General features: G+C 41.7%; 5 protein-coding genes across 8 annotated transcripts in view; all 5 read left to right on the top strand.

The window, feature by feature from the left end:
- Nucleotides 1-5,205, top strand: part of LOC145495226 (uncharacterized) — a 104,898-nt gene extending 99,693 nt beyond the window's left edge. The window contains exons 1-2 of one of the 4 annotated variants that reach the window (XM_081474819.1): nt 26-951; nt 1,483-5,205. In XM_081474819.1, the coding sequence (XP_081330945.1) occupies nt 4,303-5,205 (903 nt within the window). In that variant the 5' untranslated portion in view covers nt 26-951; nt 1,483-4,302. Of the gene's footprint in view, nt 1-25 lie in introns of those variants that run through there. The other 3 variants (XM_081474821.1, XM_081474820.1, XM_081474818.1) reach the window with 3 other exon arrangements.
- LOC145495224 (inositol polyphosphate multikinase-like) overlaps nt 1-18,788 on the top strand; it is a 341,608-nt gene that overhangs the window by 92,298 nt on the left and 230,522 nt on the right. The gene's annotated exons all lie outside the window — the stretch shown is intronic.
- Nucleotides 6,122-7,984, top strand: LOC145494210 (uncharacterized). The gene is made up of 2 exons (XM_081473666.1): nt 6,122-6,765; nt 7,648-7,984. The coding sequence occupies exons 1-2, from the start codon at nt 6,122-6,124 to the stop codon at nt 7,982-7,984; spliced, it is 981 nt and encodes a 326-aa protein (XP_081329792.1).
- Nucleotides 9,245-11,237, top strand: LOC145495239 (uncharacterized). Its single transcript, XM_081474836.1, has 2 exons — nt 9,245-9,475; nt 9,603-11,237. The coding sequence occupies exons 1-2, from the start codon at nt 9,246-9,248 to the stop codon at nt 9,850-9,852; spliced, it is 480 nt and encodes a 159-aa protein (XP_081330962.1). The 5' UTR covers nt 9,245; the 3' UTR covers nt 9,853-11,237.
- Nucleotides 9,764-17,197, top strand: LOC145495202 (uncharacterized). Its single transcript, XM_081474785.1, has 2 exons — nt 9,764-9,848; nt 15,022-17,197. The coding sequence occupies exon 2, from the start codon at nt 15,037-15,039 to the stop codon at nt 16,570-16,572; it is 1,536 nt and encodes a 511-aa protein (XP_081330911.1). The 5' UTR covers nt 9,764-9,848; nt 15,022-15,036; the 3' UTR covers nt 16,573-17,197.

The following is an 18,788-nucleotide window of genomic DNA, read 5'->3' as shown; positions in this document are numbered from 1 at the left end:
ACCTATTTCCCTAAAATTTCTCGCCTATTTCCCAAAAAGGCGAAGCGTGCGTACGGCATTATTATAAAAAAATGTAAATGTTGTTTATAGCGGTCAATGCGCTTAGCTACACCTAGCTAGTTCACAGACATGCCAGTTAAACTGACTGAAACAAATATTTCAACTTGACACAATAGACTTAAAAATCCTAACTGGTGGGAGGCTGACCAGTTGGTTATTTACAAGCATGACCGAGGAGTTAAACAACTCCATTTTAGTGATCAGAGCGGGACTTGAACCCGCGACCTCCGGATTTCAAGACTGGCGCCCTAACCACTCGGCCACACTGCCTCTACGCTGCATTCCACCATTACCAAGACGCCTTTAAAACTCCTAACCTTCTGCGTTGGCTGAATGCTGGCAGACTTTGGCGTGCGCGAGAGGCGTACTGGCGCAAGATTTCGAACGAGACGGAATCAAGAGTTTCTTTATGACGAAACTTTTCTCGCATATCTCGTCATCTCAGTGCTGTTTGTTGCGAGACTTTTTAATACAAAGTATCGCGAGTTATTAACTTACACAGAAGTTATAATTACTTAATTTTTAATTTTGAAAAAGAGAGAAATTTGCAAAGAAGTGGTTTTTCTGAAGATTTTAGTGAAGGCAGTTAGCCCGAGGTCAAGTTTGCTCGTGTTAAAAACCCTGTAGCAAAGTGCGACATGGCGTCGAGGAAAAACGCAAGGGACAGTGGAATTTGTCTCTCTGCGGTAAGGCAAATATCCAAAATACTGATCAGGGTGTCTCGCTGCAGCAGTGACAGCGAACAAAGCTGTACTGAAGAAGCTGCGCAGATAAAGCGACACAGTGGACGGCCCTCGCGGATTCCAATCCCATTCTCTCGCCGCCAAGGCAGTGAAAGTTATTCTTCTGAGGACAATGAATACAAATCAGAACCAAACAAAATAGATTCAGGTAAGGATTGTTACTGATTATCATCGTTATTGCCATTATCATTATCATATTTAGGTTTTCCTTGTGGCCGGTTCACAGCGATCGTAGCGATCATACTGAAACAAACCTCTCGGCTCGATTTCGACTCTCATGCATCAGTTAAGACCAACAATTTCACAACATCGGATGTACAAATTACATTCACTATTCATTGGACTTATTTGTTTCCTAGTCTTTTTCTTTGAGCAAAGTGAAGATAAACTCCGGGTTTTAACACAGTCGTTATATCGTATTCATATACTATGTAAGGAGAGGCGCGGTGGGGAGACGCGGTGGCCTCATGGTTAGTGCGCTTATCTCCGGATCGAGCGGTCCGGGTTCGGGCACTGGCCAGGGGCATTGCGTTGTGTTGTGAAGAAGACACCTTTGACGGGGAAAAAGAATGTAAGTTGTGTCTTTTGGAAATCTCGCCAGACAAATGTTTGACAGCATGACCTTACTGAATTCTGAGTGAATACTGAATTCCTATATGTATTTCCATCGTATCTGCAGGAAAAAGATAGAAAATTCCCCACCAACCAGTGCAGCTTCACAATGGCGGAGTTCAGTAACAGGAGCAGGAGTGACGTTGAGTCCGAAGCTGAATGTCAATCTGTCTGGAGCAATGCGGGAGAAGTCCAGACCGTGCCTCTGCAGCTGGACGAGACGAACAAGTGAGTAAAAATCAGTCGCCACGTTTTCACGGAGAGGTGCCCTGCCCACATAACGACCGTAAAGTTTTCAATACTCAACATTCGTTACATTTCTGCGGATCAAACTGTAGTTACTGTCACAGTTCTTGGCTGCGAACATCTTTTTAACAAATAGATTCTATGTTGCCGTGCGTCTGTTCAGTAATGGATCACAGATGACGTCAAAATGTTGTAAGAACAAATAAGTGGCACACGAGGTGATAGCCGAGTGTGTCACTGATGTTCTTACCACATTTTGACGTCTTCTGTGATCTATTACTGAACAGACGCACAGCAACATGGATTCTATTTGTTTTATATAATAAAGAAACAACAGAAAAAGCTTTTTTATTTGAAAATCTTTAAACATAACTCGAAAGCCGGCCTTTACCCACTTTGTAGACTTGCCACAAGTCGACCTTTTCTTAAACCTCGACTTATTTATCTTCCTCGAGCGAAGCGAGAGGGTAATCTTCGTGCGACGAATTCGCGAGGGTGAGCGCGAGCGACGTAAGTCGCGTGAGGTCGACTTGTTTCACTTGCAGGAATGTTTATCAGAGCGTAAATTTTGGGCGCGAAAAAAATGATGGACATTTCCAGTTCGCACTTTGTTTTGAACTTTACGAACTCTGAAATCACCCCTCTCGTCTTAGTATGAGTTTTTGTCCGCGCGCGTAACTTCGGATGATTTTAATTAGCCAATCGTTGCTCAGAATGTGCTCGCGCGTACATTTGAACTTCGCTGTCGTAATTTTGCAGATTTTCATCTTTGTTGTATTTTCTTGCCGTGTTTAAGATTTTAGGCCAGCCCTGCCGCTGTTTTTGGAGTTTTGAGTCTAGCTTCTTCACCGTTTTTAGCCATTGTGATTCGTCGTTTATTGTATGTTCCGGATTATGTGGCTGGTTCATTAAATAGTTCGTTTATTTGGAGTTTGAGCCTACAACTCACCCGAGACCCGGGATGCGACCACAGGCAGCCCAAGCTCTCTCTATGAACCACACAAGCAACACAACACGGCATCGAATTATAAGAGTTTATATGGGATTTTCTACAAGATATCCATGGAGGTAGTTAAAAGTGAAAATTCTCAATAAAAATGGCTGACCTTATTCCAGACGTGTGTTGTTTGCTCCTGGTGTGGTTATTTTACCGATTGAACTTGATTTAAGCGACTTTTCTGAATTCCGATTTTCCCTCTATAAAGAGAGGACAAGGCGAAACACCTCAGTCGGTACAGCCTGCCGAACGAAGTCAAAACTCCCAGGCTAAAATGTACCCACGGCCATAAATCTACCGCAGAATTCAAGGGCAAAGGTTGATCTTTCATTTCAATCCTCTAGCCACACAATTGCAGCCCTGCGAGCGACGCCAGGCGGCTCTTCGTGTCTCCAGTGAAACGATAAAACTATGGAAGAGCTCCGTGTCGTTTGATTCGCGACCCAACGACCGTTGAAATCGGCTTGGTAACCTCGTCATGTTGGCAAACCAAGACTCGCGGGGGTACTAGACCGCAATTTGTCAACTAAACTTCTTGTAATCCCCTCAGGTCGAATTTACAATGCAAAATAAAAATCGTACAGAACGCTTTTGCAAAATGGCTTCAAAACCAAAGAAACTTAAGATCAACGCAAGCTCCGTAGAAACTGAGGAGATACAATCATTTTTGAAGTGGAAGTGGTGGTAAGTTTTCTCGTTTATGCACCTTTGATTTGTTTGTATAAAATATTCCCGAGCTGATAAACTAAATTTGCTTCTCTTAGGGTATTGTGGAATTACGAATATTGTGAGGAAACTGTAATGGAAGCCAGCAAAATTTTGTCTAGAGCATACGAAGAGAAAGAAATTGCCGTAAGCAAATTGAACTCTCTTTTGCTCGGGAGAATTCTGAACGAATTATGGGGAGATGAAGTTAAATTGGTGAGGCGAGGACCAAGTAATTCAAAGGTGCGTAAACGTGAAAACTTACCATGACTTCCACTTCAAAAATGATCTCAGTTTACGGAGCTTTCGCCGTTGATCTTACGTTTGGCAAATTTGACAAATTGCGGTCTAGTACCCCCGCGAGTCTTGGTTTGCTAACATGACGAGGTTACCAAGCCGATTTCAACGGTCGTTATGTCGCGGATCAAACGACACGGAGCTCTTCCATAGTTTTATCGTTTCACTGGGGACACGAAGAGCCGCCTGGCGTCGCTCGCAGGGCTGCAATTGTGTGGCTAGAGGATTGAAATGAAAGATCAACCTTTTCCCTTGAACTCTGCGGTGGATTTGTGGCCGTGGCCACATTTTAGCCTGGGATTTTTGACTTCGTTCGGCAGGCTGTTCCGACTGAGGTGTTTCGCCTTGTCCTCTCTTTATAAAGGGAAAATCGGAATTCAAAAAAGTCGCTTAAATCAAGTTCAATCGGTAAAATAACCACACCAGGAGCAAACAACACATGTATGGAACAAGGTAAGCCATTTTTATTGAGAATTTTCACTTTTAACTACCTCCAAGGATATCTTGTAGAAAATCCCATATAAACCCTTATAATTCGATGCCATATTGTGTTGCTTGTGTGGTTCATAGAGAGAGCTTGGACTGCCTGTGATGCGACTGGTCTAAAGAGTTTATCTTCGACGACTCAAAGGATAGGAAAACATGGCTGACGAAGAGCTGAAAAAGAAGAAGAAAATCCGTGGAGGTCATAAAGGCTACGTGACAACAACTCTGGAAAAGGTGCAAGCCGTACTCAACGACTTTGAACTCTCTGCGGCAAATCAAGTGAAAACGTATCGGATTGCTCTAACCGAAAAACTGGACATTCTTGGTGTCTTAGACGACGAAATTCTGACCTTAATTACGGAAGAACAAATCGAAGACGAAATCAGCGAAACTGGAATCTTCAGAGAATCTATTCATCAGATGATAGTGCAAATTGACGAGGCTCTAAACGCAGTAGAAGTGGAAAACTCTGGATACACAGATAAGTCAATTTCTCATTATCCTTTTAACTCTAACTCTAACTCGTTTACCGAAGGCCTAGGAGCCGGGAAGGCAAAACTGCCCAAGATTATTCTTAAGAAATTTCATGGTGATCCTATTTCTTTCACTCCATTCTGGGATTCATTCAGAAGTGCTGTCGATGACAATCCTGGTTTGTCAGATGTTGATAAATTTAATTACTTGAGAAATTTACTGGAAAGATCTGCAGCAGGAGCTATTCGAAAGCTACCGCTGACAGCAGAAAACTATGGAGCAGCCAAAGAAATTTTAAAGAAACGTTTTGGGCAGCCCCAGATAATCATTAATGCTCATATGGAGGGTTTAGTGAAGGTAGCACCAGTAACAGTTGACAATGACTTGAAACGCCTGCGCTTCCTTTATGATCGAGTCGAGGCCCACGTTCGAGCCCTCCAAACCCTGGGGATACAATGTGAGTCGTATGGGGAAACTCTTGGTTCCCCTTCTTATGGAAAAACGACCCCCAAGCATGCATCTAATAATCTCGAGAGCTATAGGTCAACCCAAATGGGACTTGGATGTTCTGTTAAAGGCCTTTGACTCTGAAATCGAGGCAAGGGAACGCTGCGAGCCTACTGGAACAGACCCGTTTGATTCTTTCACTCCCAAGAGACCACTCTCAAGTCAAACGAATAAGGATAAAGATGTCCCGACCGGCGGAACGTTAACTAATCAGTCTGAGCAACCTGTCAGCTGCACATTCTGTAAACAGAGTCACCCAAGCGCAAGTTGTGGTACAGTTACCGATATCAGCACAAGAAGAAATCTATTAAAACAACAGGGTCGTTGCTTTGTTTGTCTGCGGCGCAACCACTTGGCGAAAAATTGCTCACCGAACAAAGTGTGTCGTATTTGCTTAGGAAAACATCATATGTCAATCTGTGAAAATGCCAACCGAGGCAGTGGTACCTCAGAAATCCAATCTCGAGGAAGCAGTGAGGTGGCGTCTGACGGAGGATAACGCAGATCTAATGAGAACAAGTCCTCTACAACCGTGTATGTGGACTCGAACACGTCAATCCTGTTACAAACGGCCATTGCTCAAGTCTCGAGGGTTTATCAATTGCATCCTGTGGTGAATATGCGCATCTTATTCGACAGTGGCAGCCAGAGAAGTTACATATCAGAACGCGCAAAGGCGAAACTAAATTTACTCTCCAAGATAAAAGAGAAGCTACTTATCAAGACGTTTGGACAAGAGAATGGCCAATTAAAGGAATGCGACGTCGTCGAGTTGTGTGTCAGTGGACTGAGTGAAAGCTCAAAGGTTCAGATGACTGCCCTTGCAGTCCCTCTCATTTGCAGTCCGTTAACGGATCAAGCCGTGCAATTTGCACAACAGTCTTACAGTCATTTGGCTGACCTGGAACTCGCAGATCACCCAACCGAAGACTGTGGTTCAGAAGTAGATCTATTGATTGGAAACGATTTCTAGTGGTCTTTCTTTACTGGAGACATGAAACGGGGGGAATCAGGACCCGTGGCGATGAAAACGAGTCTTGGATGGGTGTTGTCTGGACCCATGCCCTCCGCACCTGGTTCGGGTTCTGATGTTACTCTGGTGACATGCCACACCCTGAGGCTTAACACTTCTAGCTGTGATGACCTAAATATCAGTCGAAAAGATGGAGACCCTCTAGTAGAACAAGTAAAGAAGTTCTGGGAGTTAGAAAGTATCGGTGTTTCACCACACGAGGGGACAGTACACGACAGGTTCTTGGACACCATTCGCTGGTGCGATGGTCGTTATGAAGTCTCTCTACCTTGGAAGGAACAACACGCACTGTTACCGGACAACTATGCATTAGAAGTCTCACGCCTGGCCTCTGTTCTAAAGCGTCTGAGAGGAAACCCTGAACTATTCGCGGAGTACAGTCGCATTATTGACGAGCAATCGTCGCAAGAAATAATCTCTGATGTTGATCCCAACACGCCAGTCCAGGTTGGTCGCCTTCATTACTTGGCACATCATCCAGTTGTACGTGAGGACAAGCAGGCAACCAAAGTAAGAATAGTCTATGATGCATCTGCCAAGTCTACTGGTCCATCGTTGAACGACTGTCTGCAGGCAGGTCCTTCACTAACATTTTTTATTGTAATGTAAGCGCATTGAGTTTTTTTAAATGTCCAAAAAACTTTATTATTATTATTATTATTATTATTAATATTATTATTATTATTAATATTATTATTATTATTATTATTATTATTATAAGTCCTTAAAGTCTTGCCGCTTTTAACTTATGGTGCCGAGTTCAATCCGTGAGCCTAGGGCAGTCATAAGTCTGCTGGATTACTTGATGGATAGAGTCCTCCTAAGTATGTGAGCAGTTCCAAGGAGGACGGTCTTCTGTAGCTCTGTTATTCTAATATTGCCTGGGATCTTGCCGATGTAGTTTTCTGTTCCCTTCTTGACAAGCCCGAAAGCTCCAATGATCACTGGGACAGTTGTTGTTTTCATTCCCCACGTTTTCTCGATTTCAATCTCAAGATCTTTGTACTTTGTGAGTTTTTCCATTGTTTGCAAGGAGGTGTTCCTTTCTGTGGGGATGGACATATCGATAAGCAGACAGGTTCTTTCCTTCTTGTCTTATTATTATTATTATTATTATTATTATTATTATTATTATGTAAACACTGTTGAAATAGGTTTTAATAGTTTATTTCTTTTACTTACTTTTACCTTGTATATACCAATTTGTATGGAATTTGTTAATTAATGTTATGATGATGATAGTAGTATTAGTATTAGTTGTAGTAACCATGATATCATGATTAGATACGGAAACATGTTTTACAGGTTTAACAGACATCAAATTATGTAAATATCATAGCATTTTGTAAAGCTTAGCTCTAGTTTTTGTCACAATAAACACTCCTCTTTTTCTCTAAAATTTAAAAATATATATATATATTATTATTATTATTATTATTATTATTATTATTATTATCTGAAATACCTGACGTCTTGATGCGATTCAGGTACCACCAAGTTGCCTTGGTCGCCGACATCGAAAAGGCCTTTCTGATGGTTCAAGTCGCGAAAGCTGACCGAGACGTTTTACGATTTCCGTGGATAAATGATCCCACTAGCGAAGATCCTAACATTGTTGTTAAACGTTTCAACCGTGTTGCGTTTGGAGTCACCAGTTCTCCCTTTCTGCTGAACCGGACAGTTAGCCACCACGTGTCTAATTATGAAGCCGAGGATCCGCAGTTTGTAAACGATTTTCCGAGTTCGCTCTACGTAGATGACTTCAATGGGGGGAAAGACAGTGTTCCTGAAGTTTTCCAGCTATACACAAGGGCCCAAGTCTAGAATGAAGGAGGGAGTTTGCAATCTGAGAAAATGGATATCAAACTCCGAGAAGCTGATGCAGTGGATTGACCAAGAAGAACGAATGCCTATCATGGAGGCTTCTACGGTATTTGAAGAAGATAAAACGTACACACAAACTCAGCTTGGAGTAAACAATTCCACCATTTCATGCGAGAGGAAGATTTTGGGTCTAAAGTGGGACATTGCGAAGGACACCTTCATGTTCTATTTTGACTGGCTTGTGCAATTTGCAAAGGAACTGTCGTTAAACAAGCGCTCCATTCTACAGGTTGTTTCCAAACGGTATGATCCTCTTGGTTTGATTTCTCCACTATTCAGTACAGTTAAGGCTCTGTTTCAAGATTTGTGCAAGTTGAAGATTAGCTGGAACGAACCTCTCGATGAAGACCTGGCCCTCAGGTACTTAAGTTGGGTATCTGATTTGCTGAAAGTCCAGTGCATTCCAGTTGAAAGATGCGACATACCAAATTCAGAAGAAAACGTGGTCTCTTTTCAGATTCATGGATTTGGAGACAGTTCAGAAGTGACGTATGCTGCCGTCGTGTGTCTGAGAATTGAAACGAGCAAGGGTGCTTGCACACGACTCGTCATGAGCAAGACAAGGGTTGCACCTCTGGCCAAGCAAACAATTCCAAGACGTGAGCTTCTAGCTGCCTTGATTTAGTCAAGATTGGTTGACCGTGTCCGTGTTGCACTTCTCCCAGTGATCAAGGTTGATGAAGTCTATTACTGGACCGACTCTATGACAACACTGCACTGGATAAAAGGAGTTGGTAGAGAGTACAAACAGTTCGTGGAGAACAGAGTCAGAGAAATTAGTCAAAATGTGCCGCCTGAATCATGGAGTCACTGCCCTGGGATTGAAAATCCAGTCGACTTGCCTTCTAGAGGAATGAAAGCCGAAGCATTGAAACTGTGAAACCTGGTGGCATGGTCCTCCTTGGCTGGTTAAAGTGCCTATGAAATAAAAAAATTTTTTGCAGAATTTTGTAGCCTTTAATGTCCTTATTATGGAATGACAAAAGAAATTTCAAAAAAATTAAAATAAATCCGCTTTTTGGTTGCTCAAAGTCCCTCAAATAGACGTAATCGGTGTCTCCGGAAACTGGGAACAACTTTTGCACTGATGACGTAGTTGGTGGTTCTAGCGCTTTGTTTACACCTGGTTTTGTATGCTGCGGAGTGTAAACCTCTCCGTCGAAGAACTATTTGCTTTAATTTCCTGGGCTTAAACGCAACTATGTCTGATAGTGACGATCACATATCATCTTCGGCATCTATGTCGAGCGATGAGCAGTCTAGTAACGATTCATCGGAAGAAATGGAGGTACTTGGACAAGTCCAACCTTACGCGGACGAACCGCCAGCTCACACAGGTGATGAAGAGGAGGACGCTGAAGAAGACCAGGATGGTCTTTCTCCAGCGGTATTAAGGTCTAGATTGGAAAGAGAAGTACCTTTAAACGAATGGTGAGTTTTCTCTTTTATTCTCCTGATGAACCCTTAGTTGAATCAGCTTGAAGCGATGGGTTTTCGGTTGTTCGCACCTTGCTCGCACTACATTCTGATTATACTTACATTTTGTTTGTTTTGCAAGGTGCAAATGTGCAGAATGTACAGTTGAGAATCTTACCGACGCCGTGGAATATAGATGCTGCCGAGAGATCGCTCAGGCAAGGCAAAAACTAATGTTCGATGGAAGTATCGAACGAATTAGCTGCATCACAAAACATGACGACTTTTCTGCCATGACGAACCGAAGTGTTCTCAGACAAGTGGCGCCTTTGTTGCGAGACCGAAATGGAAGAGGTTACCGCCGCCGCGATGGACAAACACAAAATCAGTGAGTATAAAAGTAACTTTTGAGGTCCTGTCCTATCAGGTCATGAAAATCCTGGCTAATATTGATGGCAATGTTCTAAATTTGTATGTTCGCAAAACACATGATGTAGCTTTAAAAGTGTGTCAAGTTCCTTTTCGGATACCGAAATGCGGAGTCAAGATTCCCCCGGGATTTCGGTTTATCTCGATATTCTTTGTTCAAATGCGTAACCAGTAGCCTGCAAGTCTAATACGTGTAACTACAAACCTCTCAAATTTATTGTAACTCATGTGGCTTGTTGTAGTCCCGGGGGGGGGGGTACTTTGGGAATTTCTGGGTGGGGATGTGCCGCTGGGACCCTGGAACCCTTAGCCTATACCAGAGCTAGTTCAGCTGAATACTAGAGTAAACTCCCCAAATCCCCCCATCTATCGACACTGTTGAGGCTGATTTGCGTAAATTTAAACTTGCCGATTTGATTTTTTTATATTTTTGAGTGGCAATTCCTGGTTTCCCTAGTCTAGATAAAATCTTCAACCAACAAGTCAGTTTTGTGAAAAATGATACCCTATTCTAGACCCAAACGCTCTGATTTATATACCATATCCTAGAGTAAACTGCTTGAAAACCATACCCTTCACAGCAGCACATACCTATATAGCCCATATATGGCAGTGCCCCCCCCCCCCCCCCCCCGTCGGGGTTGTAGTTTATAAATCACATTTCCGGACATCCAGATATAGGCGATTATTGGGCAAATGTCTTCTTCGAAAGATGTCAGCCAAAAAGAAGATGTGGCCTGAATTTGCGAATACCACTGAACCCTCAAGTGTCTACTTTGATGAAATGCGTGTCAGCGACAGACCGAAGCATTGTACTGGGCTAGTTGTTAACACTAGAATGCCAGTCTTATTAGTCCAGCTGTTAAGGGACAAAATTGTTCGTTTTTTGATAAAAGCATCAAACTTGGCAGGGTTACTAACCTCTATAAGACAAATATTTCCTGATATGGAGCCATGCCAAATTTCTCTTCCAGAACCATAGAATGCACATGTCAAAAATATGGCATACAAGGCCCTTACATGGAAACGAGGCTGATGCAAAATACCAATTTTTTTTGCCTTCTGGGACTACTATGCCTAGTGTCTTGCTCTTTTAATACAACAACAAATTAATCATTGCCTTTGAGTCTTAAATTATGTCACGTGATAGTCATGTGACCATTATGTTCAATTACCAGCAGGGCAATACGCACTGATGAAATCATTACCATTTTTAGAACTACCAAAGAAATCACTCAAACTCAGAATTAAAAACAAACTACTAAGTGTTCTCGAAGATGAAGATTCCTTCATTGAGGTTTACAGGATCATTCTAAATTAAAATGCCAGTGGCAGTAGTAAAAAAAAAGCAACCAACCAACAATCAAACAAACAAACAAAAAATATATTATCTATTAAATCACATTCTTTTCCCACTTTTTCTTTTTATTTTGTTCACTTTTTTTTCTAACTTTCTATTTTTCTCTGTTTATCATGGTAATAATAATAGTAATAAAAGTAATAATAATAATAATAAATCATTTGTAACTATTGATAGACTGGCCCGCCTAGACTAGCATAGCTATCCGTGGGCCAGTGCAACTGTAAAATGTAGGTTTTATTAAGAAACAAAATAATGATGATGAATGATGATGATTTTTTACATACCAATTTTATTATTTGCAATGTAGATTCTATTATCTAGGCCAGGAAATTCAAACCTTGAATGTATGTTTTGAATGTGCCAAAAACGTAATATCAGAACTATGCATCAAATCGAGGCTGAGATACAGAGTCGATTTATATAGGTTTGCTTGACATGATTTTCTTGAGTTACTTGCTTACTTTGATTGAGACACCTTTTCTATTTCGCGTTTGAAACTTTCAAATATGCCGGAATAGATCAGGTATGTCACAACACTAGCTGAACTTTTTGGTCTGAAGGGAGCGTTTTGAAAAACAGCTTTCATTGACTATAACGTTCCTAAGCCTGCTTTTAAAAACGCTCGCTGAATAAAGGTTCTTTTAGTTGTAATTTCTACCACAACTGCACAAACCGGTACAGTCAAGATTAGCCTTCAGGCATATGTTAATTTTTTAAGAGAACAAGAGTTTCCAATCACTTTGCTGCAGTATTTTTCAAAGGAAATGCAGAAAAAATGTGAATAGCATTAAAATGTAAAATACATCAATCATGTCAATTTAGATCCCTCTGAATGCAGCTTATGAATTTGTTTAGGTTGGTTTTAAAGTACGTTCTAAACTTAAATGAGAAAACAAGGAAACCTGTAATACGACCTACTGGATGGTATATTTTATGTCTGTGAGAAATGTTATCTTTAATCTTTAATCATTATTTATATACGGTAAGAATAACATGTCTAAGATCCTAAACCTAACATTCTAATTCTAATATCAAATTAACTTACAACAACATTTCACTTATAAACCTGATTTCCGTGATTACAGGGTAAGCTGCTCCAAAGGGTTGCGCCGCTGTAACTAAAACTGTTTTTCATGTAGTTAGTTCTCGGAGAGGGAACAACAAGTTTCTTAACGAGTCCCTCAGAGCATAATTTGATTCATTTCGTGTTACAAATTTAGAAGTGATATATTCACTTCTAAATTTGTTAGGCAAATCGTTAGAAAATTGAAAACCATTAGAGCTTTCTGAATTTGACATTGAAATTGCAAGTCTTTCCAGCTGAGTTTGTGAAACAAGGAATCGACATCAGCGTCATCGCCCGATGAAGTTATTACTCGTGCAGCATGGTTTTGTAGTTTTTGTAGCCTGTTAGATAATGTTTTGCCACAATTACCTTAGACTAGGCTGCAGTAATCAAAGTGAGGTTGAGGTAGTGATGTTGCATATGCAGAGCAGGGTAGATTGAGACACAAATGACTTAAGGTGATTCCTTAGTATTGCATTGCGCATCCCTAAGTCATGAGCCCGTGCGCGTGCAAAACGTAAGAGATTTCCCTCAAACTAAGCTCGATAGCGAAATCAATACTCCTTTTCTCTTAAACGAGCACGAATCCCGATTTTTTTTTCGGGTATTTGCTAAGAACAGTCTAATAAAGAACATTTAAGGAAGAAAAAAAGTTTGATAGTAGAACATGATTTTTTTTTGGAAAATAGTTCCGTACTGGGTGTATTTTGGCCAAGGCGAGGGCTTCAAGCTAACCACGGAACCGTCCGAAAAAGTGCAATATTCTCACAACCAGGCAATCAAAAACGGCTTAAATAAAGCAATACTGCTTATGTGAATAAAATAAGCTTTACTTTCAACATAAAATTTTGTGTCTTTCAAGTAACCAAGACTTAATTCTGGAACGATACCGGTTTCGCCCCATGGCGAGTTCGCCCCCACTATAAAATTTCTATTTCGAGTTCGCCCCAAAATTTTGTGTTCGTGTTTACGTAGTTGTCATCGAGTTATTAAAAGTTTTCGAAGAATCATTTCAGTCTATGTATGTTTATGTCATCTCGCCATCGGGGAGTCTTGCCACCAACGAACTCCCGGTCACCACCGAGCGAAGTCAATTGCACCAAGCGAAGTCACCTCGCCACCAAGCGAAGTTTCCTCGCCACCAGTAATCTAATAAGGCAGTGGGTAAAAGAATGAGGAATAATCTCTATATGCGACTCGATCTGGTTGGGGGCGAACTCGATCAAGTTGAGTCGAGGTAGGGGCAAACTCGGTGGGGGCGAACTCGCCATGGGGCGAAACTGGCAACTACGTAATTCAATTCTGTATGAAGGTGATTCGAATTTTTAACGCGCAACCAGTAAAAGCACCCCATTTTAAGAGCCTGCTGACGCGTTAACAAGCACGGTGACCCCATTTTTTTATTGCATTTTTTTAATGTTCATATCATGAATGTTAATCATGCCAAGTTGCAAAAAAGTTTGATAGTAGAACAATTTCAAGGGAATTACCTTAACTAAATTTATGGCTCCAATTGCAGAAGCGATCTTTTTACACGGTTGATGTGGGAATGCCACGTCAGATTTTCATTGACATTTACTCCAAGTGATTTCGCAGAGGAAACTTGTTCAATCGGAACATTATTATTGGAGAGTTCGAGTGTATCAGATAGAGTTCTTAATCTTTGCCTGGAGCCGATCAATATAAATTCCGATTTGGAGCGTTCAATGTAAGTCTGTTAGGCACAAGCCATTTGCCTAGTTTTTCAAGGTCGTCAGATAGACTAGACTGAATCGAATGCAAATCAGAACCAGCGTAAGTAATGTGGGTGTCATCAGCATACATTCTAGGTATGCTAAATGATAGACAGTTAGGCAAATCGTTAATGTAAATTAGAAATAAAAGAGGACCAAGGATCGTTCCCTGTCGCACACCACATTTTAGAGTGGTGAAGTCGCCGAGACAGCCATTAACGGAGCACCATTGTGTGCGCTTAGTCAGATACGATTTAAACCAATCAAGAGTTTTCTCTTGAATTCCGCACCGAAATTAGTTATATCCCGTTAAGCCAGACTTAAGCAAATCACCTCAATAGCCAACATAGATCCATCCTTTGTCTCGGCCTCGATTTGATGCAAAGCCCCAATATGACATTGAGCATGCCGAAACACAGGTTTCTAAGTTTGAATATCTTATTACTCTATATTGTAATGTTCAAAATAATAACTTCTTTTTATTTGCGAGAAAAAACGAGAAAGAAGAGGAGAAAAAATTAATCGTATTAATGCAATATTCGGTATTATTTTATTGTTTATTGAAAATGATGGTCACGTGACTAATCACGTGAAAAATTTTTCGACTCCCAGATGCTTTATAAGTTGCTGTTATATTAAAAAGCAAGAAATCTAGGCAAAGTACTCCGGAAAAGGCTTAGAAATAAGCATTTTAACTCAGCCTCGCTCCCATGTAGGGGCCTAATATGTCATTTTTTGACATGCGCATAGCGTGCTTCTGGGTGGAAATTTGGGATGGCTCCATATCAGAAAATGTTTACCTTATAGAGGTTAGTCATCCTGGGAAGTTTCACAAAATGAACAATTCTGGTTATTTTTGGCTCTTAACAGCAGGACTATATCAAGCGTGTTCCACCAAGAGAGATATAGTGACATTAAGAGATTGTTCCGAGTTACAGCATTTGTGTTAAGATTCCTGCATAATTTGAAGTCGCAGAGAAATGGCATGGCAGCAGCTGGACCGCTGAGTACAGACGAATATGAGGCTGCAGAAATTCTGTGGTTGCGCAAGATGCAACAAGCAGTGGTAGAATCCCCTCGATTCGAGAACCTGAAGAAACAGTTGGGACTGTACACCGATGACAATGGTTTGCTCAGATGCAAAGGCAGATTACAAAATACAACTATTCCATTTAACGCTAAGTATCTCATTCTTCTGCCCGCCAATCACTGCCTGACAGCACGGGTAATTGATGATTGCCATAAGCGAGTTCTTCATAATGGTTCAAGAGAGACTCTGGCGGAACTAAGGTCCCGGTTCTGGATTGTAAAAGGGAGACAAGTTGTTCGGAAGGTGCTTTCAAGATGCGTGATTTGCAAGAGGATCGAAGGGCAACATTACGCCATCCCACCAGCTGCGCCATTACCTCAATTCCGTGTAGAAGGAAGTCCTGCTATTACTAATACTGGAATAGATTTTGCTGGACCATTGTTTGTGAAGCGCGGTGCGAAGGAGAAGGGTGACATGGAGAAGGTCTACATTGCCCTATACACTTGTGGAAGTAGTAGAGCTGTCCACCTTGACGTTGTACCGGACCTGAGTGCAGAAACATTCATAAGAAGTTTCAAACGTTTCATTTGCAGACGAGGAATACCAAGATTGGTTGTGTCGAACAATGCCAAGACATTTAAGACTGCTGCAAGATTCTTGTCATCCATTTTTGAGCTGCCGGAAGTGCAGAGTTTTCTTCTAAACCACAAGGTGAAGTGGAAATTTAATTTAGAACGAGCCCCGTGGTGGGGTGGTTTTTTTGAGCGCATGGTTCGATGTGTTAAACGCTGTCTGAAGAAGATCTTAAAGAATGCCAAGTTGACATATGAAGAGCTCTTGACTGTTGTCGTAGAAATTGAATGTGTGTTGAATTCCAGACCACCCACATACGTGTCTTCAGAGGATAGAGTGGAGCCTCTTACCCCCTCTCATTTGTTGACGGGAAGAAGATTATTTTCCATTCCTGACGAATCTATAGTCGCCGAAGAAGAGTCAAGTGATGTTGAAATTCTCACCAGGAGACAGTGTTATGTAACGTCATTGTTGTCCCACTTTTGGAGTCGATGGAAACGAGAGTACGTGATAGAACTGCGAGAACACCACAGAGCATTAGAGAAGGGAGCTGCCAGCAACTCGCCATCAGTTGAGACAGGTGACATTGTCACTGTAATGGAAGAAGGAACGTCTAACCGAGGAATGTGGAAGCTTGGAAAGGTTCTAGATGTGTATCCAGGAAACGATGGTCTCGTAAGAAGAGCCACGATAGAAGTTGCCTCAAACAATGGCAAGCGAAAGCGTCTTAGGATACCCCTACAGAAACTGTTTCCGTTAGAAGTTCGCGAAACTAGTGTTGCAGATGGAGAAGAGCCCGCTAGACCAATTGCCTGCACTCCACAGAGACAGAGGAGGCAAGCCGCCATTGAAGGAGAAATGAGGAGACGTCAAGTCGATCAGTGTCTGGACGAACTGAACGACTATGATGAACACTGATCGAGGAGGGAAGATGTTTTGAACTTTACGAACTCTGAAATCACCCCTCTCGCCTTAATATGAGTTTTTGTCCGCGCGCGTAACTTCAGGTGATTTTAATTAGCCAATCGTGGTTCAGAATGTGCTCGCGCGTACATTTGAACTTCGCTGTCGTAATTTTGCAGATTTTCATCTTTGTTGTATTTTCTTGCCGTGTTTAAGATTTTAGGCCAGCCTTGCCGCTGTTTTTGGAGTTTTGAGTCTAGCTTCTTCACCGTTTTTAGCCATTGTGATTCATCGTTTATTGTATGTTCCGGATTACGTAGCTGGTTCATTAAATAGTTCGTTTATTTGGAGTTTGAGCCTACAACTCACTGAATACAATTCCCAACACACTTCTCATGTGCCCCGCGCATGATCGTCGCGAAAGCAGAAAATGATTGCCACAAAAACGTTTACGAGTATTGTTCCCTAACTCAAATGAATTTATTTGTGTACAGTGCAGTATGTAGCCAACAGACAAACGGCGAAAGCTGTTCCGTTGAGTAACGCCTCCTAAAAAGACAAAACCGTGTTTAAACCGATCGAGAATTACTTGTTTTAGTCTAGATTAACCAACTATCGACCAGAGAGCTGCCTGACAAATGCTATAAACTTATGTAGATCTACACTGTAGCTTGTATCGACGAGGATCCGAATAAACTAAAGAAGACGGAATTAGTCGGAGAGAACTTTAATTCTGTAAAGCTCTCTTGATTAAATAACGTTGAGAATCAAAGTCGCAACGAACGGCAGAGAATAAAAGCGCTGTTTCCAAAAGTCCTTCATCGATCGACGACTGCTTTCAGCACGGTAAAACGGCCAATGCAAATTTGCTGCGATGCCCTTTCTTTGTAGAGAAGAAACTTGGTCATCCATTAAATCAACTAAAAGTGCAACAATTACACAAACTGCAAGAACGGCTCTGTTCTTCTTGGAAAGGTCCAAACTTAATTCTCTCAAACGATCCGGATCACGCAGGAGCTCAGATCGCACCCGTATTAAGTAAACACGTATTGGTCGGATAAATAGCCTTCCACTGCTTTTCCCTGGCCTTCTTTCCAAGACTTGAAATTAAGTTGGATAGACCATATTCAATTGCGTCCATAAAATTCATATCCTTAAGTATATCCGAGAACAAAAGGTAAAGCTAAATGAAAAAGATTTTTATAGTACTTGAACTCAGCAGGCATTTGCTCTGAGTGTTGTGTCGGTGATCGCGCGCGACGTCATGACGTATAGTCAGTACTTGTTTGTTCATTGGTTAATGTGTATTTAGGTCACCGGTGGAAAAATCCACCGGTAAAATGTGGCGCGCTGCAAGTGGGAAAAGTCCTTTCCAATGGCGAAACCAACAGGCCAGGGAAGAATTATTGGAAAGGACTTTTAGAAAGTCTAGCGTATAAAGGGGAGGGGGTGGGGAGGAGGAAGAGAATTCGGGGTAAAAAAACGGAGGAGTGGGGGGGGGGGGTGGGGAGGGGAAAAAGGAACGCCTGCTATCAAGACCCCCGTTGGTTCATTTCTGCGGTCGTTGGCGGCCGCAAAATTCTGACTGGTTAATCGGACAATAGGACGGGTTTGAATTCAAGTTAAAACTGGACCAAGAAGTTGCAGTAAAATCTCTTCTGGATGGAAAAGATGTATTAGCGGTGTTGCCCACAGGATACAGCAAAAGCCTCATATATCAAATGTTTGTTCGCGCCAAGGACTGTGTAAAATGGGTTGACTAGCCTACACGACTTCTACGGTTCGTGGCATTTGTACATTTGCCGTTCTCTGTTCGGTCACTCGACCTTTTTTTTGTAGCTTCACTCGTGTTTATGAAGGGCAGTTCATGTCGAGTAATAAGGAGGAATTTTAAGTAGAGTTGAGCCGTTAGATCGTGCTGCTGTACCATTTAGTTCACGAGAATTTGATGAACCATGCTTTGAAGGCACAGACGACAAACTGCCGGACAAAGTTCAAAGTGACTCGCTTAGTCTCAAAGACGTAAACATGCATCCTTATTCTAAAGAGTTCGTAGATGATCTGAAGAATATGCTTAATGATATTGAGGAAGATATTCCAGAAGTATCTATTTTGGAAAAGAACAATCTCAGTATAGAGGCTGATGTAGATCCTAGAACAAAACACTGCGAGGGAGAACCTTGTTCTAGAACCAGGACAAGCACAGCGGAAAGCAACAGTTCTGAGGCTGT

This window comes from Orbicella franksi, chromosome 8, assembly GCF_964199315.1.
Source record: "Orbicella franksi chromosome 8, jaOrbFran1.1, whole genome shotgun sequence".
Lineage (NCBI taxonomy): Eukaryota > Metazoa > Cnidaria > Anthozoa > Scleractinia > Merulinidae > Orbicella > Orbicella franksi.
The sequence above is the reverse complement of the archived record's forward strand: the minus strand, read 5'-3'. Positions and strand labels throughout refer to the sequence as shown.